Raw genomic sequence first — 26,407 nt, forward strand, 5'->3', positions numbered from 1 at the left:
TTTTAAATTCGTTTACTCCAGACTGAAGACAGAGGTTTTTGATCCATATCTGCTGTTGTTTCTTGATGACTTTTTTTTTTATCTTCCTCACTATTTTTGTGGCTTGAAATGGCCATGGTTTTTCCCCAGTTTGATTCATGGAGTTACCATAAACAGCACAAATCATAGCCATTATTTTGCACTGTGGTAGTCTTTGCCTCCAGTTGCCTGCCCTCCATCACTGCACTGATGTGTGGCGTCACATGCAAAGAAGCTATTGGATTGCATTTTGTGCAAGCTTGATCTCAAATGCAGGTTTTACGGTTTTTTGTTTTCACTCTTAGTGGTAAGATAGTTACATTTCCCCTAGAAACTCATCTAGAAGATGCGAATCACAGAGTAACACCTGTCAAAAGAAGCCCCAGATGATGCTGCCTGTATTCTCACACTGTTGGTTTTATAATTCTTGGCCTCCTCAACAAGGACTCTTGTGTAACCGTGTAACCTTGTTGTTTTCTTGGAGGCAGCCCCGAGGAAATGTTTACTAGAGTTTCTGTGACACAGTGGAAGCCTCCCACCCACTCTCAAGGGAACAGGTGGACACCCCTCCCCCCCACACACACACACCCACCCCACCACCATCACACTCACTTCCCCCCACTCCTGCACCCCCAGTGTGAACTGGCTGATATCCCCCCTCCCAGAGTGAGGCGACCCTCTCAGACGCCACCAAGCTTCTCCTCCTCCTCTTTTCGTGGTCCTGTAAAGTAGATCCTTCCCACTCCTGAACTCACTGACACCCCGTCTGAGTGCCCTTAGTGCCCTTTCTGCCCCTCTTACCCCCATCCTCTAAACCTATATGGAGAGTTGGCTATGCAAAGGTGAAGGTGTAGAAACAGGAGGAGGAGCAAAGGAGCCAGAGGAGTCAGGATATGAGAAACGTGACTCCAGTCCATCTGTTCGCATCCTGTTACTACAGGATATAGACATTTTGACTGGAACCCCAGGTCGACCCCGTCATCCCGGACCTCCAGGACCTCCTGGTCACTTTCACAGAGAGAGTGAGAGAGCAGAGCCTCCTGAGTATTGTTCCCGCTGAGAAGGGTCATATTAGAGATCCCGGTAAAGTGCAAAATTCCTCCAGGAAAAAAACACTCCAGGGGCTGTGACAGTGAGTGGATTCCTGGTTCAGACCGGCCAGTGCAGGGTTGGAGGAGGGAGATGAAGGAAGAGGAGAGCTATTTTTAGTGTAATTACCTTAGTGCTTCCAGGCATTTGTGAGAAGATAGAAGCAGCACAAAAACATGTGTGTGTTGATGTCCAGCCATGACTGTTTTAGCATCATACTCATATGCTGGAGAAGTAGTACAACATGTCATGCGGGGGATGTTTACACTTCTTGGATCCCAATCCTCAAGTTCCCAACACGTTCTTCTGTTGCATCATTCATCTTGCTTTTTAGCCATGTTAGCAGTGTGGCTCTATGCATAGCAGTGTCAGTCTTTCAGTCCATCCACCACTTTGATCAAGACTGAAATATCTCAACAACAGTTATATGGCTTGCCATGAGACTGAGTTCATGTCCACCTCAGGAAAATAAAAGCATGTGGTACAAACTGGGGGTGAATAGACCGAGAGACATGGACATCCACCAGGCAGAGATGTGTTTGAGTTGTATAATGGGAAGTGTAGGATTTCTGAACTTTCTGAACCATACTTGGGGTTAAAAGGTAGGGAATCTCCAGGTGCTGGGCCAATTTTACCACTCTGTTTTCATGTGTCTCCTCTAAGTCCCCTAACTTCATAGAAGTGCAATATTAAATTGTTGGGGTGTCCCTTTAATCCATTTTTGTTCTTTTTTTGAAGCCGTAGCCATGGAGTCAACATGGGGTATGGAAACACCATTTGGAGAAACCATACTCTGTAAAACTAGAATACTAGAACTGGTGGTAATGATTACATTCGCTTATTATTCATTCTTACAGCAGTGCCTTTGCATGGTTGCTTGTCGTGGCATTGCAATTTTTTGCTATTTTTATGTTTTGCTGTGTAATTTTTTTGATCAACCAATTAATCCGATGTATGTGATTAATAAAGGTATCGAACCATTGCATTAGTAGCCATGATAAATTGCTGCTGAGCAGTGCAGTCACTTGCAACAAAGGAAATTTAAACTTGTTGCTTTTTACCCTGGGGCATCTGTATCTCCGCCCAGAAGAGAGAACAACAAATTCTCTAAGAGTGCGTGGTCAGAGTTGGCAAATATCAGCATATGTGTTGTAGATATCTGATGAAGAGAGTTAACTCTATTGTAGTGACACCACAATAAGCTTCCTACAGTGACGCACAAGGCGTCATATTAATGGTCAGGGCTTGTGATTAAAGAGAATCTACTGTACTTTGATCCGTCAGGGCCAACAGTAGTTGCCTCTGCTTCCTCCACAAACCAGCTGTTTAAAGCATCAGTCAGGGGAAGTTGGCAGCCAGGATTCCTACTACAAGAAGTGGAGGGTGAGACGTGGGAAGTCATGCTGGCCAGGGGCCAAAGGGGCACTCCAGACCCCACGTCCTGTCTCCAGAGGTAGAAACAGTGCCAACAGGACGTCATGGGCGCCGCTCCATCGGAAAGAGTCAGTAAAGAAAGGGGCATCTCTGACTGGAAGGTTTTCTTGCAGGTTCAGGCAGACGGATGTCGTTTTGTTTCATTCACAGGCAAATAACATCCATAAAGCAACATGTACTCATAAAAAACCTGACACGCATGCAGACAGCAGGCACTCTCAATGCTCTTCTTTGCACTTAGTAACACTGTCTCACTCGCCCCCTCACTCAGCACTCAAGCACCAACACTCAAAACCATATCCGCACACACTTTCACACGTATCCGCAGACGGACACAAACAAACGGACACACACACACCAACGTGTAATGGCTGCCAAGATAAGAACAATGTGGCGAATGATCTAGAGAGGGGGAAACAACGGGACGGTGCACTGTGTTCATATGTGAGCTCCGATGGAACAAACTGGGAAGTGATGATGTGCAGAGAATGTGAGTGGTGTAACTGTACAGAGAACAATACACTCACTACATGTACAGATCTGGATACAGAGAGAATCTCTGCACCAAGTGTGAATTAAAAAGACATCCAACTTGTCTGCTTGTGATTTCATTCATATTTTTCTTGCACTGACCTTGACGAGTGTGGTGGTGATGTTAGGGTGGGTGACCCGGCAGGGGATGACCAGCGGCTGCTTCTCCTTCATGTACAACACATCTGGGCTCATACCCGGATGTTCCACAAATGGCTGCTGGCTGTCTGAAACCCAAACACTTCGGTCAGGGACACATATAGTACAGATAATAAGCATGTCAAATAAATGCATGAACAAGACTCTTTTCTGTCTCACACACCAATATCACATCAATAAGAGCTTACAACCACCTATACAGATTCACAAAAAATACAGAAAAACATATTTTCTCACTTACCTCTCGTGGAACTTAACCTTGCACTGGTGGTGGTTTTACTTTATATTTGTCGTATATTATACTTTCAGGCTGCAACTAACAATTATATTCATTATCAAGAAATCTTTCTCGATTATTACTTTTTGCTTTGTGGTGCCAAAACATAGTCAAGAAAGTCTGTGGCAGCGTCTCTGAGTCCAAGCTGATATCCTCAAATGTCCTATTTTAGATAACCAATGATTTAAACTAGGGATGCACAATGACATCGGCCTGTCATCGGTATCGGACGATATTAGCTTTAAAATGGAATATTGGAATCAGCCGACATGCTGATAATACTGATACGTCATCTGCATAAAGACAGTACAAAAGACACAGACATTCCAACGTCCAATGGAGTGGGTGCTGGACCAAAGAAACACCTGGCAAAGTAAAAAACAAATAAATAAGTAGCTCGCGTTTAGAAGGATTTTTATGCAGAGTAACGTTTTGGGCGACATAGCCCGAAGTCTGAGGAAGAGCCATGTGGCTCAAAACGTCACTCTGAAACAAAGTCCTTTTAAACGGGTGCTACTTGGTGTGCAGGCTTATTTGTTTTTTACTTTGCCAGACGCCATCGGTATCGGCCATTATCGGCTTTAAAATGAACTGAATCAGCCAAAATGCTTTGTCTAATTTTGCATGATGAATGAATATTTTAAATATGTATTGTATTTCATGTCTCCATCTGCTGGTGGGCCATCACAATAGGTGTATGCATGCATATTATATAATAATAATTCCACTACCGAAGAGACTTGATGATCACTAAAGTTAGGTGGAGAAAAAGTGGATTTATCGATATTGGTATCGGCTAACGGTCAATTGAGTTGTTACATATTAGTATATCAGTCATTGGCAAGAAATCCAATATAGTGCATCCCTAATTTAAACTCAATAAAAATAAACTCAAAGATACTCAACTGCAGTGATATAAACGAGAGAAAATCAGCTAAGAAGTCAGAACGAGAGACTGTTTGATATTTTTGCAGGAAAAAGACTATCTATTTATTTTTTATATTTCTGTCTCAATACCGGGTAAATGAACCTATGTTTGTGGTGCTCACAGCACTGAAAACGGACTTTTCAGAAATTCAACCAGAACCTGTCTTTCCAGAAAGTGTGTCCTAGATAACCCACAGACGTCACTATCGAAAGTTTTCATGGGAATTTTTTCTATGGTAGAGAGAAGTTCCAGTGAAAGTTTCACAGGGATACAGTTTCAGGAAAGAGATGCTGCTATTGTTTTTTGTTAATGCTGAGAGAAACAGACTTTCATTCACTGCAGCTCTACTGGAATGGAGACAGTTATCTCAGAGACAAATACATGAAAACGTGGACTAATCAACAAATGTCAAAAAACTTGTTAATGTATTTATTTCAAGTAGGTTAGGCTGTAGGAGTCAGCAACCTTTTTGGCCAAAAAAATGAAAAAAAAAATCTGTCTTATAATGACACTGACAGTATCTATCTGTACCTACTGATGGCTCCAAAGGAGCATCCATTAATATCTTTTACCACAAGGTGGCTCCTCTGCAGGGGGCTACTCCTGATTATTTGCTATTTTAATGGTGACAGCAAACCAATCTATCCACTCACTGTTAACTTCTCTGCTTTCCATTTTTGGATTTGGAATCAATAGTTAGCCTAGCCAGCGAGTCATCCACATTGAGCGGCAAAATTTAGAGGAAAAGATATCAGATTGTAGACGTATGACAAACATTTTAGTTGACAAAATGTAAAGAATTTTTTTATCAGTGTATAGGCTACACATTTTTACAATCTGTGTATGCAAACTCACTTTAGGTCCAAAGTAATGATGTATGAAAATTGAAATGTTAAAAAATATATATTTTATATTATTTTATTTAAATATTATTTTATTTTATTTTATTTTATATATTCTGTTTTATTTTATTATCAGTTTATTTTCTGTATTTTGGCAAACCCACAGGGAGGATGTGGAGGGGATAAAGAGCCACATGTGGCTCCGGAGCTGCAGGTTGCCGACCTCTGGACTATTGTAATGCTCTCTTCACTGTTCTTTCAAAACAATCCATTGATAAACTACAATTAATTCAGAGGTCTGCTGCCAGGCTTTTAACTAGAACAAGACATAGAGAGTAAATCACCCACTCTAGGTGTCTCTTAGAATTGATTTTAAGATTCTTTTACTTGTTTAAAAGGCTTCTCTAACCAACGCCACAAGAGATGAAAACTTTCCTTTGTTTTATTCTGTTATATTCTTCATATGCCTTCCTTGTTTTTATCTCTCACATATTCTATTAAATTTAGCCTGTCTGTTCTTGCTGTGTGCTGCTTCTTTTGTTTGTTATTCATGTAATTGGTTTGTTTTATTAAGCAGTACTTTCCCTTATTAATGTGCCTGTATTCATTCTGTTGTTTCTTCTCCTCAAAGCAATCTGAGCTACATCCCCTGTATAAAAGGCACTTTATTAATCTATTATTATTATTATCATTATTATTAAAGTCAACAAAATCTGCATGGTGCATTGTAATACGTTTGGTGTCAGATTTGGGGTGTGGGCACATAATAAAAGTTAAAAAAAAACAAAAAACTTTCTTTTATTTAAATTTTATTTGTCTTTTTATTTGTGGGGATTTTTCCGTCCCCAGTGGAAAATAACTCCTGGACCGAGTGAGAAAACATATTTTTCTATGATTTTCTATGACCTGACCCTTTAATTTTATGTACACACAAAGATGAAAGATAACAATCACCTGCCTCTGTACACAAACACACAAACAAACACTTCCAAGTATCAATTTCAGCAATAAACAAAAACAAACAGACACACACTCCTAAACATACTCCACGCCCATTCATTGAATACCCATTCAGTAAATAACTGCGTGAAGTCAACAATAAACACACAGATTGTTTAGAGGCAATCAAACGGCCTCTCTGAGCTTTTTCTTCTCCCAGCTCGACCACTGTAATAGTCCTGTGCCATTGAAAAGTGTGGGTGTTGCTCACTGTATTGTTTGTTACCGTAGGGTGTTATTCAAGGAAAGCAAATCTCTGAACATTCGAACAAAAGTACCCAAAGGACTAGCGGACCGAGGGCTTCCTTCTCTTGCTTTGATTCCTAATAGAGGACTCAGGGAGGGAGGCAACGTCTGAGAAGAGCTGCAGGCCAAGTCTGACGCTTAATGGACATGATGACCTGAGCGATTGATGGCCCTCGAGGGTCCTGTTGGCCAAACAGTAGCGTGCCCTGTGACCCTGGCCTCCAGCCCAGCTCGGTGCCCGGCCCAGCCCAGCCTGACCAGCGTCACCCTCCTGGACAGGGAGGAGCCGCCCGGGTAGACATCGTGCCTCCTCTGCCCCTTGATACCACTGAGCCACTGGCCTTCATCTTATCCTTCTCAGCTCCTCTCTCACACACACATACACACACACACACACACACACACACACACACACACATGCACTTCCATACACCTCCCCACCGCCACCTTGTAGAGACACAGCGACATCCCCTCCCAGCACACCCCCTTCAAGTCCTTCCCCTCCTCCCCCAAGCACAGGATGCTTCAAGCAAGGCTGAGCAGAGCAGATAAGGCTGATGCCCTGGGAAACTCTGCCCAGGCCTGAGCCTTTCAGCAGCTGGGCTATTCCTGGCCCCGAGGTAGCACGTAAATGAAAGTAAAAAAGGATTTATATATAGACAACGGGGAGGTAGGCCGGGGCTGAGAAAAGAGAGGCAGGGGAGGAGGGGGATGAAACTGTGCCAGAGTCATCTAGAAGGATGTGTTGTTGGGACAAACAGTGTTTAGATATAATTGGCTCTCTGGCATTGGTCTGTATTTAGCACCCACCACATCCTGTTTAACCTGGGGATATAAACAATGAGCATGAAGGGGTGAAGGCATGAAGGGCTGCTCTATGACAGAGACAAAAGAGAAAAGAAGTGTCAGCTAAACTCTTGGACCTCGGGCAGCAGTGTCTTACCTGTGACATATACATAGATGGAGGTCTGTTTCCGGGGTCGGTGTTGGTACCTGCAGCGGAACAGGCCGGTGTGCTGGGCCCGAGCGCTGCTCACCGTCACTTGGCTGCAGTACTGCTGGCTCGTCTTGCCACAGCGAGACTCCTTTACTTGCACCTGATCTCTGGCCAAACCTGATGGGAACGCCCAAGTCAGCTCCCAGCGACCCCTGGTCAACAGGTACAGAGTGTCGAGAGTTTGCTTAGAAAGTGGCGGCTTGCATCATGGGAACTATATCTCTTTAGCCAAAGACTGTTTTACCATAAGGGGTAGGAAGACTTGTGCATTTTCAAGAGCTTTAAATCACACTGAGAGGCCTTATGAAGATGCACTAAAGGGCTTTTTAAGACTCAGATCCCTCATGTATTAGTGTCTGCTTCGGATTGTATGATGTTTTGGTGTTGAATGTGGAAAATGAGAATAAAATTGTATGAAATGGGGGTTTGGGGGTCCTGTGCTAAGAAATTTTTTGCACCAGTTTGTGCATTTTCTGCATTAGTATATGGTGGAAATACCTTAAATATCATCAAATCAAAAGTCTTCTGCTACTTTCACATATTTTTTGGGTGAGACAAATGTACAGGTTCTAAATATTGAAGGGTGGACGTGTCCCACGCGTCCCTCCGAATTCTAGCCTATGACTACAAACTTTGCATGGAAAACATCTTGTCTGGTTTTGTTGACACATGTGGAGTGTGTAATAGGAAGCAACAGATCTTTGGCTTAGAAACTATCAATAACAAGAATATAAAGATATTAGGAAGAGCTCGGGAGAAATAAATTCCCTGTAGGACCACTGTTGAAGAAATATTTTAATGGAGACACTTATATCGCCTATTGAGAGCACAAGAATCACAACTGGGTGGGTAAAGAGAAAACATGACACTACACAAAACTCAAAACCAAAATATCTAAACATATTTACAACTAGATCTATTAGCAATGAATGATGAATGGCGTAAAATGTGAATAAAGTGTTTATATGTTGCAAATCTATTGCCGATATAAATGTAAAGGTCCAGAGTGTGGACTTAAGTGGCATATGGTGGTGGTGGTGGTGGTGGTGGGGTTGCAAGACTGAACCTTCTCTCATGTGCGAAGCGTGTAGGAAAACTACGGTGGCTGACATGAAAATGCAAAAGAGCGAAAACGTGAATGGCCCTATCTAGAGCCAGTGTTTGGTTTGTCCATTGTGGACTGCCATAGAACAACATGGTGGTCTCTGTGGTAGAGGACCTGCTCAACTCCATTATAAAGGGCTCAATCTAATGTAACATAAACACAAAAATTCGTATTTTTGGGTGATTATAAACTAATGAAAAGGTAGTTATGAATTCTATATACCATTTCTACCAGTAGATGTCCCTAAATCCTACACACTGGACCTTTAAGTTGGAAAGTCAGTAAATTGCCTCTACAACAACTTGGTATCTCAATAAATTGTCTAATAACAGTGAGTGTGCTGGTCTTGATTTTGACGATCATTTTATATATGACTCTAAGATAATTAAGTCTTAAAGATGTTTGGGGGTTGTTTGCTTTGTTCACAGCTATTGTAATATTGTAAGCTCTGTCATGCAACACTGTTGCCCACATTAGGGTTTCTGGATTGGATCTGTCTACCTGAAACTCACCTGCAACTGAGCAGTAGTGTCTGGTTGATGTCATGAACCAGCTGCCGGGTTTTCACATCCAGAATAGGAACGCTGTACTTCCCCTTCTGATCTTTGTCTGCAGAGGCAGGAGAAGGATGAGAATCAGATGTCTGTAGTGGGAGCAACATCCCATGACTTAATAACTGCACTGCCAAACTAGTATGGGAAGTCAAATAGTAATTATAAAGGATTTATTTATAGACATGAATCCTTCAGAGAGGTCAGAGGTCAAGGTCAGCTTGTAAGAGTTCATCATGCAATATTCTTTAGGGACATCTGAGCAGGGTGTTTACTTTCTGAAACAAGGGAATGAGTTCTACTAATTAATAAACTTATATATCAAAATGGTGAATTTGTTGATTTTCAATTCTAATCGTATGACTGGGAGTCATGAATGAGAAGGTCCAAGTCCCTTTGTGTTGACCCAGATCTGCATGAGACCACTTTCCGAGGAAATCCTGAAAGACAAAACACTTTACAACCAATAAATATTGTGGACAGTTCCTGTAAGCTCTGTCCATTACAAACCGGACTAAACCGGACTCTTGACTGATTGCAGAACCGTCTGTCTGTGTGAATCCCGGCTCCACAGCACGTAGTCCATCCAGGCCACTGTATCTGTGACCCTCTGCTCATCTCCTCACTCAGGCCACTTGACGGCTTGTGTGGAAATGCGTAAGCAGTGTGCCTCTTGTTTATCAAATAAAGACATTTCTCCACTCCATCGCTGAGGTTTATTAATGAGAGATAAAGACGCCTGTCTGTCCGCCCTTCCTTCCTCCCAACAACAGCGGAAACATCATTCAGGGAAGTCCGTCCTTCACTGTGACTGCTCCTTACAGGGTGTACAGCTCAAAACACTCCTCACAACTCAACTATGTCACTGCTCTGCAAGTAGTTAAATCACTCCTACAGCAGTGAGTTAGTTTATCACGAAAGTCCATTATTACCATTTATTGTCAGCATCATTGTTCCCAGTGGATGCCCCATTCAGCAGATCCAGCATTACTCACACTGTTAGCACTTCCTATACTATTTCCTTGGGTTTCACAGTGTGTGAGTGAGTAGGCAAGAAACACACACACATGACAGTGTGAGGGAAGATGGAGGGGAAGTTAGTGATCTCCACCAGGCCTTGTTGAGGCCTTCTCATATAGCTGTGGAGCGTCTAATGGCACCATTTCTAAACATCTCAGTGCAGTTCTCCTGCTACTGCACCTGAGTAAAATCAAAAGAAAAACATCACATTTCCAACCACAGAAATGCAACACACCCATCATGTGGCATTATGTTTTTTGTAGGAGGTTTCTGCACATTAAACACTCCCAGGGAAAAAAAAAACTTTACTAACCTATCAGGAATTTCAGAAGAAACACTTGATGATGCAGATGTTCGTGTCCAAGGAGAAAAAATGACCATTATTATAAAAAACACTATTCAAATGCCCACCTCGAGTCCTCTCTGCACTGACATCACAGCATCTAATCTCAAGAGCTTTAAGATGATGAAATCATTTCTAGAGAATTCATCTAACACTCTCAGTTGTCTAAGGTTTGGTGTAATAGGGCAACAAAACAGGCTAAAAACTTGTTGAAATAATAAAAATGTCAATTAATTGACAATGTTTACTCATTATGTCCTGTTTTGGGGTGGATTTTGTGCTGAGTATGTATTTTGACTTTTTCTTTGTTGATCAGTTACTTTATATATGTCATTATTGTTGTTTATTTTTGATTATTTTGCTTTTATGAGCAGGGAGGGCATTTTTGGGGGGAGGATAAAGGGGGGATATTACTGCTAAAAGAGAAGAACCTAAATTTGTTTAACTGAATCATCATATGTGCAGATTGTTTCATGAAATGTGGTTATAAAAAGTATGGGGGTTTTTTGGTAAAAAGAAAAATCAAGATCTTCTATCAGATGTTATTTTCATCATTAACCTAATAAAGTTAATTATAATATTTTAACAATGACAATGGGATGGGTACTAATAAAAGTGAATGTATAAGTATGTAAAATGTTTGTAAGATGCTGTATGCATGTTGCACATTAGGACTCCTGACGTCCTCAACATGCGGATTATTATCATGATAATATATTATTGTATTATATTGTGTTTTAGACTGTTTGTTGATTGACAGATTATTGCATTAGCCAGAGAAAAAAAAAAAGATATATAAAGTTCCTAAAAACCTTGCCTAATTGAACTACTGGGCCTCACAGCTCTCCCCTATTTGCCGATTTGGCCAATTAATACCAGATAACTGCTATTTATTAGTTTAGTTTTCTTTAAAATAGACAACAGGGAAGTCACTTAAAACAATTATTTTAAAAAGCAAATGCTACTTAATTAATAGTTAATTATGTTAACTGACATAGATCATATGTGTTTATATATATATAAAAAAATATCAGGCCATGCATATTAAGTTCTTAACTTGATTTTCATTGCACATTGCATTATTTTGCAGGGACAAAAAAACAATGGTAGCTTTTTGTCTTTCAGCCACAAAAGACTTCTAAATGATCAATAAAACCACAGAGGTCTGAGGCGCATAAAAGCAACCTGCCGACTGTTTGAGCAATAAGCGCGTATTAACCCCGGTTCCTGCCCAGTGGATATTTTTCTTCAGTCGGTCACGACCCCTCGTTCTTTTAAATCAGAACTTTCATTAGACAAACTCATCAGTCTCAGGAAACAACGCCCTGCATGTGTCCATTCAGTAGGGGCCAAGCGCACAAGGAGCCGGGCCACAGAGGTCCGCATTATCCAAACAAGTGTCCAGCAGGATAGCGCTTATCTCCCTCCCTACACTCGGTGCCAATAGAGGTTTACAGGCTCAGCGGTCTCGGACACACGAGCGCACCGGCAACTTAATTGCCCAATAAACGAGCAGCAGCACCACAGCGCGCCACAATGAAGAGCCACATCTGTGCGTCTTTTGTTTTCTTCCAAAGTAAAGACTGAATGTTCTGCCTTAGTGATGGAAATGACTTTGTTTTTGATGAGCGTAAAGATACCTCATGACCCATTAGGACCTCCTGGCTCATGGGAAACAATGTTCATAATAAAAGTCGTGCGTAAAATACAATTTTCCACAGGTTATCACTAGTTTACCATTAAACCGTTAAAGCCTTACGAATAAAACCTAAATAAGAACTTTAAGTAGCTGTGTAAGCTACCAACACCGGCTCAAACCGTTACAGCAGGTGCCCTGCGCAGCCTTTGTTATTGCATCAACAAAACTGAACTTGTTACTCACCTTTTGCAAGAACACCATACAATCCACATAGCAGGCAAATGAGGATAAAATTCATCATCTCTGGTGACTCCGAGGTTTCAAATATCAAATATAAGACGAGTTTTATTCCTGATGTTTTCCCCCTCCAGAGCAGACTGGACACAACGCAGCGCACTTGGCTGTGGCGCTCAGCGCTGACGGTCAGTGAATAGAGGTGGTTGGTTTCCTGAGGATAGCTGCGGGAGATCACGCAACAGGACACCACGCTTGAACTCCAGTGCAACTTTTTCCCATCGTTTTGGATAGTGGCGCGGATTTATACAGTTCCCACAGTGCAGCCACCGGATAGCGGACTTCCGTGACGTCCATTGACACACCCAAGGCGCGTAACAGCAGTCCCCTTTTAGTTCTCCCCAGTGGTCAAGCAATCGACCTGTGAGGTGTTAATAAAGGTTAACGGTCCAAACTAGCCTTTGCTTTTTGACATACTTTAAAACATTCATTTATACATGAAAAAGCAATTTCCCATCTAAAAATCTGCAAGTTATTTTATTTCCAGAACAGACTAGAATTACGCACCACTGAGTGCCGGAGAAGATGCGCATATGTGCAGCTCTGTGCTTAAATCTTGCGTGTACACTGAATTGGTATACGCGGTGATCAGCACGTAGGCACCGGAGAAAACGGGTGGTGTCCTCATCAACAAGTTGACAGTCACGTTTCTCAGATTTCAATCTTTCATCGGAAAGTAAATAAAGAAGAGATTTTCTTGGACGAGCAAATCACACAACTAGAAAAACAGGGAACTCGTCACGTATAAACAGGTAACCTTAGCTTTAAGGTGACTTCCTACTCAAACTGTAACATCATGGTGATGAAATTATATTGTCTCCAAAGTATTCTATTGCACAGGTGTCTCATGTTGCACTCTTTTCAGTCAAAGCACCATTTACAACTAAAGCAGCAGAGATGTCTCAGCCCAGCCTCAGCCAAATTTCACTTTTGGACATTGTAGTAAGAAAAAACAAAACACTATAAATGTCATAGTAATAATAATTACAACAGTTTTGGTAAGACCTGCTGCACTGCAAACTGTGTCTTTAATGTAAAAGCATATAATCTGGTATAATTAAACAATGATGCGCAATGTTTTTTAATCCTATGGGTGTGAGGTGCATCATTCCCTCGGGTGGTACAAAGTGGCCACTGGGTGGTGATGTGAGCTGAATGAGCAGCGGGAGACAGGTGAACATGCCATTGTGTCTGCACAGAAAAGATTGGTAAAGTTTCCTCCTGATAATCTTATTAACCAGCATCATGATTTTTAAAGGGAGCTGTGATCATGCTTCTCATGGAGCATGATATACAACAGAGGCAACGTGATGATAAATTAAATCACAGTAAAACTGAAATGCAAAATATATTATCACCTCCTACTGAAGGATTTTTCACTTCTCTACCATTACAGAATATATTGAACATAAGGCTATGACTCAGAGAAACTCATGATATACAAATGCACATACATACACATACAGTACAATACATATACAGTCGGTCATGAACACACATATACAGTACATGGACGAATGTAGATGAGGAAAAATAGATGGTTACATGCGTGTGGGGAGAGAACTCTTTCCACATTCGGTAAAAGGACCGTTGTGATTTTTGTTGGCACCACCTGACATGGTCAGCTGTGACAGGAAAAACAGGAAGTAACTGGCTACATTTACATGCACGGGATAACCTGGGTAGTTTCTTGAACTTTGGGCTTGATCAGTCCATCTGACTGAGGAGACTTAAAGGGAGAGTTCACCCAAAAACCAAATCTACATATTCGTCCTAATAACTGTAGTGCTATCTTTCAGTCTGGATTGTTTTGGAGTGAGTTGCAGAATGTTGGAGATATCGGCCATAGAGATGTCTGCCTTCTGTCTAATATAATGGAACTAGATGGCACTTGGTTTGTGGTGTAATGTGGGTGTACAATAATCGCCTGTTTGACGTCTGCAGTTAGTACGTAATGCTGCCGCTTGTATCTCTAGCTTGAAATCAGAAAATGTGATCACATAACACCAGTAATGACTTCCCTCAACTAATTTCCTGTCCATTTCAGGATTGATTTCAAGATTTTATTGCTTATTTTTAAGGTTTTAAAAGCAGGATTTATACTTGTGTGTCAGCTCTATGCAGAGAATACGCCGTAGCCTACACATGTGGCATATGCCATTGTGAGCTAGTTGGCAGCAGGGTTTCTGTTAAGTGCTGTAAAGTTTAGTTGATTCAAAACACACATTAAACACACATTAAACATGGCTTAATAGCAACCATTTTAAACACAAATACACAAATCAACTTCACTATAACTCGCAGCATTCACTGACAAAGCACTTGTCTTTATCTGGACACATTTTCCCCACAAATACAACATGCTAACGTTATTAGCACAAGCCTACAGCATTTTACATTGTATAAATTAGCCTAGCAGCTAGTGGACTTTTCCTCTACTCATATGAAGCCAGGGATAACAGCAACATTTAACAAAGGTAACAGTACATAATTTGGCTCCATTACAACTCACTGACAAAACAACTGTCTTATACTAAACACGTTTTCCAAACAAATATACAAATATATCAAGCCAGGATAAATCACACAAGACTTAAAATGCTATTTTTGTGGAGGCTTCATTGTCTTCATAATTTATTGTTTCTTATCTGTGAAATTAAAGTAAATAAAAGTTTTGTTTCCACTGAGGGAAATGGTTTCAGCTTACAAAAATAGACAGGACGTCTGTGTCGCTGGGACATGTTGTTACATATCCAAGGAGAAGTATAAATCCTGCTTTAAACCAGCTGGTGCCACCTTATCAAGCAGAACTTTGTATCTTCATATTCTAGCTGGAGCACTGAAGTTGACCAATCAGATGCTCCTGGATATTCCCAGAACAAAACACAAAAACAGTGGTGACCGAACTTCTGCACCTTACCTATTCAAATGAAAACTGCTCAGACCACAGAAACCTTTAAGTTGCTGCTGAAGACCCTCCTCATCTCGTTGATTTGAGCTTGACATTTCAGTTGACTTCATCCTCTGTTGTGCTGCAATGTGTCCTCTATTATTTCTATTATTTTCATCTGTTCCTTTTGCTGTTTGTCTCTCCGTGTTGTTTTGGTAATTTGTGACTGATCAGCACTTGGTCAACTGTCATTGTTTTAAAGGTACTCTACAAATAAAGTTTGACTTGACTTTGAGCAAACTATTGCTCTGTCAAAATTAGAGTCGTAAATATTGAACCACAGTTCGGTCTATGTGTGTGCAGTGAAAACTAAAAGCTGATAGTGTCGTTTTATGTTAAAGCACCCTGTGAAATTAGCACAGGATTCTCTAACATAATTTGGTATTGTATTTGTAATCTGTGTAAGGTATTCAAACCAAATTCCAACATTTATGTGTAACGACCCAAAATCAAGTTAATTTAACAACCAGGTTACATTTTTTTGTGCATGTCAACATAGCCACTGTCAGTGGTCGGCGATTATAAGGAAGCTGGTCGGTTTGCAGCGCTGATGATGTCCCCACAGGCCCGTTGCCATGGACACACTCCCAAAAACTGACTGAATGTGTTGTCATGCAGTCATTACAACGATCTGAAGATGGACTCCAGGTCTGAGACTTTCGTCCTGTGTGTTAAGTCTTTATTTCATGTCAGTGTGTTGTTCAGTCACACCTGTCCTTTGGTCTGCTGATGGATCCAGTCAGTGAACTTGACCACCTGCGTGTAGACACCGGGGCGATTCTGCCTCGCACAGCCCTCGCCCCAGCTCACGATCCCTGCCAGGAACCACCGCTTGCCTCGCTCCAGACACACCAGTGGTCCTCCTGAGTCACCCTGAGAGACACACGTGCACGATGATTCACGTGAACATAACAACATTTCCAGAAAATCTGCAGTGACTTTTCATAACAGACAGGTCCAGACACATGGAGGATGTGCGACACTAAAGAGGACAGAAAATATGAATGTGTGAGTCTCAGTTTACTCTGTTGTGGTTTAAAGGGAAATTCTGGAAGATGTAGAACATAAATCTGAAACTGAATTCAATGAGGAAAGCCATTTTTTTATAAACATCACTGCAAACCCTTCACAGCCTCGACACAAACTGTTCATACTTCTCTCCTCTGGTGGGCGCCGCAGAACACTGATGAACACTCTGATAAACAGTGAATTCGGTCAAACAGCCACTGCACATTAAGTCTGCATTTTGTTGTCCAAAATTGTTGCATGTTTGTCAGTCACGTTTGCACACTGATTTCAAAACTTTGTCCATTATTTAAATTTTCGCAATAGGTTTGATTTCCTGCATTTTTTCACATCTGCCAAAAGCCTGGAGAGAGTTGTTTAATTAAGGAGGAGAGAAGGAAACATGGAAAAACCTGCAGGACATATACATGTGCAACAAAGGAGCGGAACAGGGCACACAGGATCATTTCATAACTCAGATAGTTCACTTTCAGCAGGTCACATATTAATAATCCGGTTGGATGAATATGACGAGGAGGAATATTTAATAAAGGATAAAAACCACACGCAGACAGAGAGAGAAAGTGACAGCGTGGAGACAGAGAGGGAAGACAGCGTGGCCCCTTCATGTAACTGCGATGTTAAATGAAAGACACACAGGCAGAGAGTGGCGACAGCCAAGGAGTTACCTCAAGTGGAGAGAAGCATGGGAGCAAACTGTCTTTCTGTTTTGTATTGTGAATTTTCACAACAAATAGAAAAATAAAACGCATCAAACTCAGTGTGCAAGGTTTCTGTGCATAATGTTTTTTGTCTGATGACAGATTTAAAAAACCGATAATATACTATCAATATCCCCCTAACACCAAAACACCCACTGCTGCAGAATATAATTTTACAGTTTTTAATGCACCAGCTGTTTAATATGCAGCTGTCTGTTACTGTCTGTCTGTGGACAGATTTTGTTTTCACAATAGTGTCACAACCGTGCAAGATGCAGTCACAAAGCATCACAGGTGTTAAGTTCAGATCACAGTGGAAGCTGAGTTTGAAGATGGGTGTGACGGGAAGGGCACCGGAAGTACGGACAGTGTCACTGACTTTTTTCTGATGAAAAAAAATCAAAAGTGTTTTTCATAAAAATTGATCCAAGTTACGAATGTTGTTTTACAGGATAAAGTTGTGTTGTGTTGATATGCCGGATGTCGTAATCATCAAGTGCTGCCAAATGGGTGTCATTACATCACATTTTTATACGAGTAATATCACACTGGTTCAAATAAACAATTTGATCGCATTCACCATCTTTGCTGCACAACAGTTTTGATTAAAAGGAATTAAAGGCCTGTCCCAAATATAAGCCTGTTGAGTTCAGAAACAGTCCGGGCTACTAATTGAAGGTTTACGGTACTTGTGCGAAGACACAGCAACAGTAAAGCACACACTCACCTGGCAGGCGTCCACCCCTCCTTGCAGGTTCCCTGCGCACAGCATCCTGGGAGTAACAGCCTCGTCATACAGCTTGTTACAAGTATTCCTGTTGATTATCTTCACTGAGGCCTCTTGTAAGCGAGTGGCCAGTTCACCTAAAATTAAAACAAACATCAAACATCTTGTGGTATATTGTAAATTTAACCACACTGGATGCTTGTCTGTGTTAGCCCAGACTGAAGTTAGTTTCAAAACATCAGCAAGATTTAAAAACATACTTTTTGTACTTTAGCTCTTACCGTCCTCCATGAGGACCCCCCAGCCTGTGACGTAGCAGCTGGTCCCTGTTGTGAAGGTGTGTGAGGGCGCGGGGACGCACACGGGCTGCACCAGGTCATTGAAGAAGACCGGAGCACTGAGCTCAAGGAGAGCGATGTCGTAGTCAGAGGTGAACTGGTCATACTGTGGGTGGAGGAGGATCCGACGGATCGGTCTGGTGGCTGCGCCGTTGTTCCCTGTAGTCATCACACGCATTCCCATATAGGCCCGCCATGCACGGGCATCTGAATATCTGCAGACACAACATAAATGAATACAGCACACACAAGAATTATGATTATCATAACGACGCTTCCAGGTGTCTCTTACTTAATGGCGTCTGAGTCTTGGAAGCAATGAGCTGCAGAGATGAGCCAGCGGCTGGCGACGAGTGTGGCTCCACAGACGTGGCCGTAGCGATCCATCTGGAGGCTGACCTGCCACGGCCATGACCCCGCCCCAGCATCAGAGCCACCCACTATTTTAGTACGCTTCCTGGGCCTGGTGCCACAACCTGGGACACATAGGGAGACAGAGGAAGAGACAAAAATCATGACAGCAGAATTCAAAGGACTTTTATTCAGTTTGTAATCATAACGACAATTACAGCTTACCACAGCGCAGTTCATCAGAGCCGTCAAAGCAGTCTTTGACTCCATCACACTCAGGGTTAACCTTACTCACACACTTTCCATTAGCACATTTGTAAGAGGATGAGGAGCAGCCTTTAAGGTCTAAAGAGAATGAAAGACATTATTAGAAAGCATGGAACAAAGGACATTAAAAAATACAGAAAAGTACTAATAAATTTTACATATTGTGATAAAATACACTCAAACTGATCAGTCAGTGTATCCAACATCATGAATACTCACACGCTCTGGTACAGTTGAGTTCATCGCTGCGGTCTTTGCAGTCAACAACACCATCGCACACTGAAGACTTTGGCAAACACACCTTGTTGGGACACACGTGGTAACATTTACCTCCTGTAAACACACACATAAGCTTTAATCAGCAAAATACAAACAAGCACACGTGTGTTACAGTTATGACAGCCTACTCACCACAGGCGCCCTCCTCACTGCTGTCTGCACACGCGCTCTGGCTCACACACTGGCTGCTCTGAGGCTTACACTGGCCGTTCCCACACAACACTTCACCTGGCCTGCAGGATGCTACATGTTTCACACATATGTGCAATTGCGCACATACAGTAAAAACAAACAAACGCATACAAATCTGAGTCTAGCACAACGGTCATGTAAGAAAGAAATCATGGGCAAATCGGGCAACAGACTTACAGCATTTAGCCTCGTCCCGTCCATCTGAGCAGTCTTCTATTCCATCACACACCTTCCTCAGAGGGATACAGCGTCCATCTCCGCAGCGAAACTGGCGAGGACAGGCTGGAGACAGACATGGATGAGATTTGTTGTTGTTGTTGCCAACAACACATCTGCTGCATTGACACTGCATCAGTTATCCTCTCTGTCTGAGCTAGTTGTTTGAAAGCATCAGATTTTACTTACTGCCCTCTGGAGAGAAGGCTCGGTAGACCAAGTAGAAGCCCTTGTGAGTGAGAGATTCGTCCGAATGGAAGTGGAGGGAGAGAGGAGAGGAGTAGACTCGCTTTTTGCTGCTGTCTGACACTGGATTACACAGCCTAGATTCAGAGGAGCACAAAAGTAAGGCATCTAACTTCGAACTCACACATTCAGCCACTTTAATACACATAGAACGTCTTAAACAATATGACATAAGACACACTTTCAGTAAGTGAAGTGAATATTGTAGAAATATCTTTTAAAATTGTACTGATGTGGATGAAGTTTCAAAACTCACTTGACCCCTCCGATATCCAGCCAGTCTTTCTCACAGCCGTCTGATGACGAGGAATCCTGAATGTCTATCGTCACGATCGTCATGGAGATCAGGTATCCTGGCAACGGCGCCTGATAAAGTAACCAAAGACGACTCACATGCTGGAATGTGGACGGGCCATATGACAAAGGGATGATTCACTCTTTCACTCTCGCACTTTCTCATTCTTATTCCACTGTCTCTAACACGCACACTCACAAGCATGTATGCACACATGTGGCTCACCCGTAGCGTCCAGGTGCAGTCTATGTTAGGAGGGTAATAAGAAGGGTAGTAGGGAGAGGAAATAGAGCCGTTCCAGGAGGAAATCGACCCTCCACAACCTGCAGGGGGAGACAGTGAAACACTGAAGTGCAATGAGTACATTGAGGCAACTTTACTCTGCATATGCTAATCAGTGGAAATGAATAATTCCAGCATGAACATGAACACATCACACAAGATTTGTAGAACTGGGCTGTGTGTGTTTCAGTGAGAGCAGTCACCTGCTTTTGGGATGGCTTGGAAGTAAGCTTTAAATATTGCTCCATCCCTCTGTCTGCTGAAGGAGAAGGTGACCAGCATCACATTCCCAGAGGATGTCAGCTTCATGACAGGGGACGAACCCGAAATAGGGAGCCCACACCACCTGAGACAAGTAAATGCATCCAGGATTTGTGTATAAAGTAGACATACACTCACCAGCCACTTTATTAGGTACACCTGTTCAACTGCTCATTAATGCAAATAGCTAATCAGTCAATCTTTTAGCTCTCGTGGCAGCAACTCGATGCATTTATGCATGTAGACATGGTCAAGACGACCTGCTGAAGTTTAAACCGAGCATCAGAACGGGGAAGCAGCAGCATCAGAAGACCACACCAGGTGCCACTCCGGTCAGCAAACAACAGGAAACTGAGGCTACAGTTCACAAAGGCTAACCAAAACTGGACAATAGAAGATTGGAAAAACGTTGCCTGGTCTGATGAGTCTGGATTTCTGCTGCCACATTCAGATGGTAGGGTCAGAATTTGGTGTAAACAACATGAAAGCATGGATCCATCCTGCCTTGTATCACCGATTCAGGCTGCTGGTGGTGGTGTAATGGTGTGGGGGATATTTTCTTAGTACCAACTGAGCATGGTTTAAACACCACAGCCTACCTGAGTATTGTTGCTGACCGTGTCCATCCCTTTATGACCACAGTGTACCCATCTTCTGATGGCTACTTCCAGCAGGATAACGCACCATGTCACAAAGCTCAAATCATCTCAAACTGGTTTCTTGAACATGACAGTGAGTTCACTGTACTCCAATGGCCTCCACAGTCACCAGATCTCAATCCAATAGAGCACCTTTGGGATGTGGTGGAACGGGAGATTCTCATCATGGATGCGCAACTGACAAATCTGCAGCAACTGTGTGACGGTATCATGTCAATATGGACCAAGATCTCTGAGGAATGTTTACAGCACCTTGTTGAATCTATGACACCAAGAATTAAGGAAGTTCTGAAGTCAAAAGGGGTCCAGCCTGGTACTAGCAAGGTGTACCAAATTAAGTAGCTGGTGGGTGTATACAACAGTGCAGATGTTGTCACAGTAACTCCAGAGTCTAAACAGCCATACAATGTGTTTACCTGGCAATTATCTTGTTCTGTAATGGAAGTAAGAAGTCGTAGGCCGAGAGCTTGTGGGCGGTGCAGCTTCCTGGCGTGGCACCATGCAGGGTGAGGATGACCAGTCGAACCACATGACCCGAAGGCACGCGAAGACGCCACTGGTAGTACGGCTTCTTGGGACTCACAAGGCTCAGGGTGCGGTTGTTGCCATATTTGGCATAGAGGTCAAAGGACATTGCTAAACAAATGAAGTGATGGAAATATACATATGACTGCACAAACATCATGAGCCATGTCACTTTTCTTGCCCTGTCAGCAGATTGCCATGCATACCAGGGTTAAAAGGTGAAAATTAAAGGAAAACAAGAAGTTGGAGGCAAATATTGCTGTACTTCACATAAGCAAAAATCCACTGCAGTCAAAAGCACAAAACAAACACAATGTTTAAGCTTATTTTGATGGAACAGACAGTCTGCCTCAATCACTCTTTTTTTTAAACGTTTAACTCACCATCAGAAACCAGATCTTTAGATTTTGCAGCATAAAGTCAGATGCACGCTCTCCTCACCTTGGAAGCCAAGCTGCCACTTCCCACTCTGGATGCTGTTTGGATTCTTACTCTTGTCCGATTTTTCTTCTGACTCAAAGTCGTCAGGGTCCAAACCTACACACACAACAGATGCCAACATTCACCAGAAATTCTACAACACTAGATGTACACGTATATAAAACCACATTATTTATTAATGAAGTTTTACAAAGGGTGAAGCGTTAATTAATTGTTTTTAAATCAAGTGTTTCTACTTAAATGTTACTGCTTTTAACATATTTATTGGAAGTTAAAGGGGCAGTTCACTACAAAATCAAAAAAACACATTTTATTTCTTATTTTTAATGCTATTTATCAGTCTAGATTGTTTTGGTGTGAGTTGCCGAATGTTGGAGATATCAGCTGTAGAGATGTCTGCCTTCTCTCCAGTATAATGGAACTAGATGGCACTCAGCTTGTGGTGCTCAAAGTGCCAAAATAATACATAATGTCTCCTTCAAGAAATCATGACTCACTTACTCAAGATAATCCACAGACCTTGTTGTGAGCAGTTTCATGTAGGAACTATTTTCTTTCTAATGAACCACACCCACCAAATGTATCACTGCATAAAAGGAGGCATGTATTCATGTACTCATGAACTAAAGGCTTGCGACAGCTTGAGATGGAAACGTTAATGGTGTCCTCCTTGGCTGAGCTGCAATGTCAGCTAGCTCAGTGAAATTCTTGAAATCCTCTCTCCTTTGGTGAGGTGGATTGTGGGAGACCAGCGGCAGACATTTTAATGCCTGATATCTCCAACATTTGGCAACTCACAGCAAAACAATCTAGACTGATAAATAGCACTACAGCAAAGGGGAAAAATATGTTTAATGTAAGCTTATATCTGCATAATGCTGAAACAGAAAGTAAACGTATGAGTACATATGTGTGTGTGGTTAACGTGCATGGACTGTATGTATGCAGACAACAGTGAGAGCCTCTACCCAGCAGGTGGAGCATGTCATCATCTTGCTCCATGTAATAGCGCTGCTCATTGCGGCTGTCCCGCAGCACCTTGTTGCTGCCAGGAAGCCTGCGCTGTAGCCTCTCTGGGCTGGACATCCGGATCGCCACTGCAACATCATCTGGGGCGGAGAATTTACTCCAGTAGAAGACATTGAGCCCTTCCACTCCTTCACTGTCACACAAAGGGTTAACAATGTTGCTACTGTGGTGTCATTTCATCAGCAGGCTTTCTGTCAGTGCATCATACCTGAAAGCAGTAATTCCTGAGTGCAGGTAGTAAGAGCTCCATAGCGAGGACTCGTAGAGCTCTGAGAACTGTTTTAAAACAAAGACAAAAAGGGAAGCTTGACAACATACTGTACTCTACAGTACTGTAGGTGTGACATCACAGCAGTGTAAGTGAGGTCACTTCTCCTGTGTAAGCAACACATGAGCACACCTGGTCGAACACACAGCCTGAGCTCAACAAAAGCATTGTTCTTGTGTGTGTGTATCAAAGTCTGCATGTGTGTATGTTGACTTTGAGCAGCACAGAGCTCCATTGTGTCTCTACCTGCTGGCCGTGTAGAGGTAGGACCCTGGGTGGTATGGGCTCTTAGCCTTGAGTTCACCTGTTCTTTAATGAACAGATGGCTGTGCAGATACTATGACCACTTAACAAGCCTGCTAACTCACCCTCACAGCTGATTAAAGGAGCATTACACTATGTCAGTGTAGATTTGGGGGGATTTACACCTATCAATTCACCATTTCTCCACCGCTCAGCAAGAATGTCTGGCTGTGCATCTGACCTTTACTCCAAATTCCCCCTCTCCTATCTCCCCAATCCTTCTCTCATCCCAGCCTGCCCTACTGCCCTGTCTCTCCCTCTCGACCCCAGCGTCAAACTGAGGTTCACCTCTCTGTAGTGTTCGGCACACAGAGTGGCTGATTGTGTGAAAGCTACACAGACAATGTTTTTATTGAAGGCCTGCTCTTCCTCTCACTCTTGCTGCTTGGGCCTAGCTGGGCTCACAAATGCCGGGCTTGTCCTCAGCCCTGAAAGGGCCCTGTCCCTGGGGGTCTCGGGAACTTGCGCACACACCGTGCTCAGCTCCTGTTTCAGCTTTACATTTAACACCACCAGAGTGAGACAGAGAGAGGGACAGAGGAGAGAAACAGAGAGAGAGCGAGGGAGAGGAGGACAAAGCTGATAAAGAGAAAAGCAAATGAATGAGAATGCAAAGACAGACAACAAGAGAGGAGAATGGGAAGGAGAAAGAGGGCAGCAGTGTTTTGAAAGCGCCACTTTAAAGACACTAGTAGCCTGCCGTAGTGAACCATATCAAAGTTAGAGTAGTGAGATCAGCTTCAGCGTAGAGTGGGAAGGTCAAGCAGCAAAGTGTCATTCAGAGGGGACGCAGTGACGGACAAGTCCATCGTTCCACTTACATAATGGTTCAAAGCCCGAGCCTGCAGGCGGAACTGAGGGGAGGTGGAGTCAGCCAGCTCTGAGGTGAAGCTCAGGTTTGGGAACTCCACGCTGCCACCGAGGAAGAACACTGAGGAGGGCGGAGCTGGGGAGGAAGAGGCAGAGATTTGAGACAGGTGCACTTGTGTGACCGTGGGTGTATTTCAAAATAAACACATTTTAAGGACAGGAAAAAAAGTCTGAGGCACCAAAGCAGGTGTGTACTCACGTGTCAAGAAGTGGAGAGTCAGTGCAATGGCAGCAGCGAAGGGAAAGAAAGGCAGAAGACCTAACATCCATCTCCTCCAAGAGCCACACACTGGAGCTCGCCCCCCCTCTTCCTCCTGCTCTGCCTGATCCTCAGGCTTCGTGGGGGGGCTCAGTGACTGGGTGGGCTCCTTCAGCTCCCCCTGTCCCTTCCAGACACAAGAACTCAAATATCATACCAGCTTTTAATGTCTCAAGTTGCTTCTAATTGTTTGCATTTTATTATGTGAGCACAGGGATACAGAAAAAGCAGCCTGTCTGCCACGATCAATGAGACATTGATTTAATGGCTGAGCAGACACTGATTTAGTGAGAGTAACGGTGAGCATCTTTGAGCTGAAAGGATCTCCTAAAACATTTAAGGGGTTGGCAAGATTCCCCAGGGGAGCAGACAAAGCGTGGCTGGAGGAGTCTGCTTTCCCACGGCCTGGCTCTGCAGTGTCAGCACTCAATCAAGTGGCTCACCCTGACATGGACATTCATGAGAAAGGCACCCCAGGGACTGATTTTGCAATTAAGATAAGGCATGTCTGTCTCGGTTTGATAGCTTCTGATCATTTTGCATCCTTTTGCCATTACAAAAAAGCCCCAAAAAGTTAAACAAACAGACTTTATACGCGTTAAAGGCTACATGTAGAGTATATTAAGAAAAAAGTCAGAAAGCAAAGTCCAGTTTGGCTCCATCATCTTCACGCGCAGTGAAAAGCGCACAGTGTTCTTACCTGTGCAGCAGCGCAGCCTGAGTGTCCATGCCCGGAGACGCAGTACACTTCGCAAGTTTTGCTTTTGGGGAGAGTCCTCATAGCACTGTCCCGTTTAGCTTCGGAGAGGCGATATGCAACAATACCTCAGGCATAGAAACGATGGAGAGAGAGGAAACCCCCGCCGTCGCTTCCTTTGAAAAAAAGCGCAGAAATCCGACCTGAGCGGCTCGGACGCGGCGGGCATTCACCGCCTCCCGTTTACCTGAACTGGGCGGCAGGTGTCACACGGAGCCCCAGAATGCAGTGCGGGGGACAATGAGAGCACTATGAAAGGATACAATCCGTACCACCATCCGTGCGACAGATATTGTGGGCAAACTTCCTCGCTGTGTATGCGAGAGTGAAGCTTGGAGGGACAAAGGGGTGCTTGAGGGAAACGTGTGCGAGGTATTACAATTGGAGCTTGGCTGCTGTGCCCTTGGATGCTCCACAGGGGCGCAAAGCAGGACAGAACCTGCAATTACAAATTTTGGCACCAAACTTGTCCAGTGTGTGTGAGGCTGTAACAGGACATAACATGGGCTTACAGCTCCAGACTTGGAGGGAGGAATGCAGCAGATATCTGATGAGAATTAAAATCTTTCAAAGCACTTTATGTTTGTTTTGTACTTTATCTGAGTCACACATCAATAGCACCTTGTAATAACAGTAAAGACAAACATTGAATAAACAGATAGAACACAGTATCTGATGATGCTTTTATTATTT

The 26,407-nt window shown here is 43.0% G+C and overlaps 2 protein-coding genes across 3 annotated transcripts in view; both read right to left on the bottom strand.

Moving 5' to 3' along the window:
- Window positions 1-12,695, bottom strand: part of flt1 (fms related receptor tyrosine kinase 1) — a 55,156-nt gene extending 42,461 nt beyond the window's left edge. The window contains exons 1-4 of one of the 2 annotated variants that reach the window (XM_049565859.1): window positions 12,422-12,695; window positions 9,138-9,234; window positions 7,467-7,672; window positions 3,175-3,299 (exon numbers count right to left, since the gene is read on the bottom strand). In XM_049565859.1, coding sequence (XP_049421816.1) covers window positions 3,175-3,299; window positions 7,467-7,672; window positions 9,138-9,234; window positions 12,422-12,479 — 486 coding nt within the window. In that variant the 5' untranslated portion in view covers window positions 12,480-12,695. The remainder of the gene's footprint in view (window positions 1-3,174; window positions 3,300-7,466; window positions 7,673-9,137; window positions 9,235-12,421) is intronic. The other variant, XM_049565860.1, reaches the window with a different exon arrangement.
- A 370-nt stretch (window positions 12,696-13,065) lies between these two features.
- LOC125882162 (suppressor of tumorigenicity 14 protein homolog) lies at window positions 13,066-25,777 on the bottom strand. The gene is made up of 19 exons (XM_049565865.1): window positions 25,658-25,777; window positions 24,898-25,084; window positions 24,650-24,774; window positions 23,466-23,533; window positions 23,197-23,390; window positions 22,229-22,324; window positions 21,679-21,898; window positions 20,546-20,688; window positions 20,286-20,383; window positions 20,022-20,131; window positions 19,709-19,842; window positions 19,481-19,585; window positions 19,244-19,354; window positions 19,052-19,165; window positions 18,791-18,910; window positions 18,507-18,690; window positions 18,158-18,429; window positions 17,877-18,013; window positions 13,066-16,295 (listed from the first exon to the last, which is right to left on the bottom strand). The coding sequence occupies exons 1-19, from the start codon at window positions 25,736-25,738 to the stop codon at window positions 16,128-16,130; spliced, it is 2,667 nt and encodes an 888-aa protein (XP_049421822.1). The 5' UTR covers window positions 25,739-25,777; the 3' UTR covers window positions 13,066-16,127.
- Between the last annotated feature and the right edge of the window lie 630 nt (window positions 25,778-26,407).

This window comes from Epinephelus fuscoguttatus, linkage group LG21 (genome assembly GCF_011397635.1).
Source record: "Epinephelus fuscoguttatus linkage group LG21, E.fuscoguttatus.final_Chr_v1".
Lineage (NCBI taxonomy): Eukaryota > Metazoa > Chordata > Actinopteri > Perciformes > Serranidae > Epinephelus > Epinephelus fuscoguttatus.

Coding starts and splice junctions, on each gene's coding strand:
- LOC125882162 (XM_049565865.1), bottom strand. CDS start 25,738: ATGAGGACTCTCCCCAAAAGCAAAACTTGCGAAGTGTACTGCGTCTCC. Junction 24,775..24,897: donor GACTCTCCACTTCTTGACAC/GTGAGTACACAC, acceptor CTTCCTCCCCAG/CTCCGCCCTCCTCAGTGTTC. Junction 21,899..22,228: donor GTGGCAGCTTGGCTTCCAAG/GTGAGGAGAGCG, acceptor TCATTTGTTTAG/CAATGTCCTTTGACCTCTAT.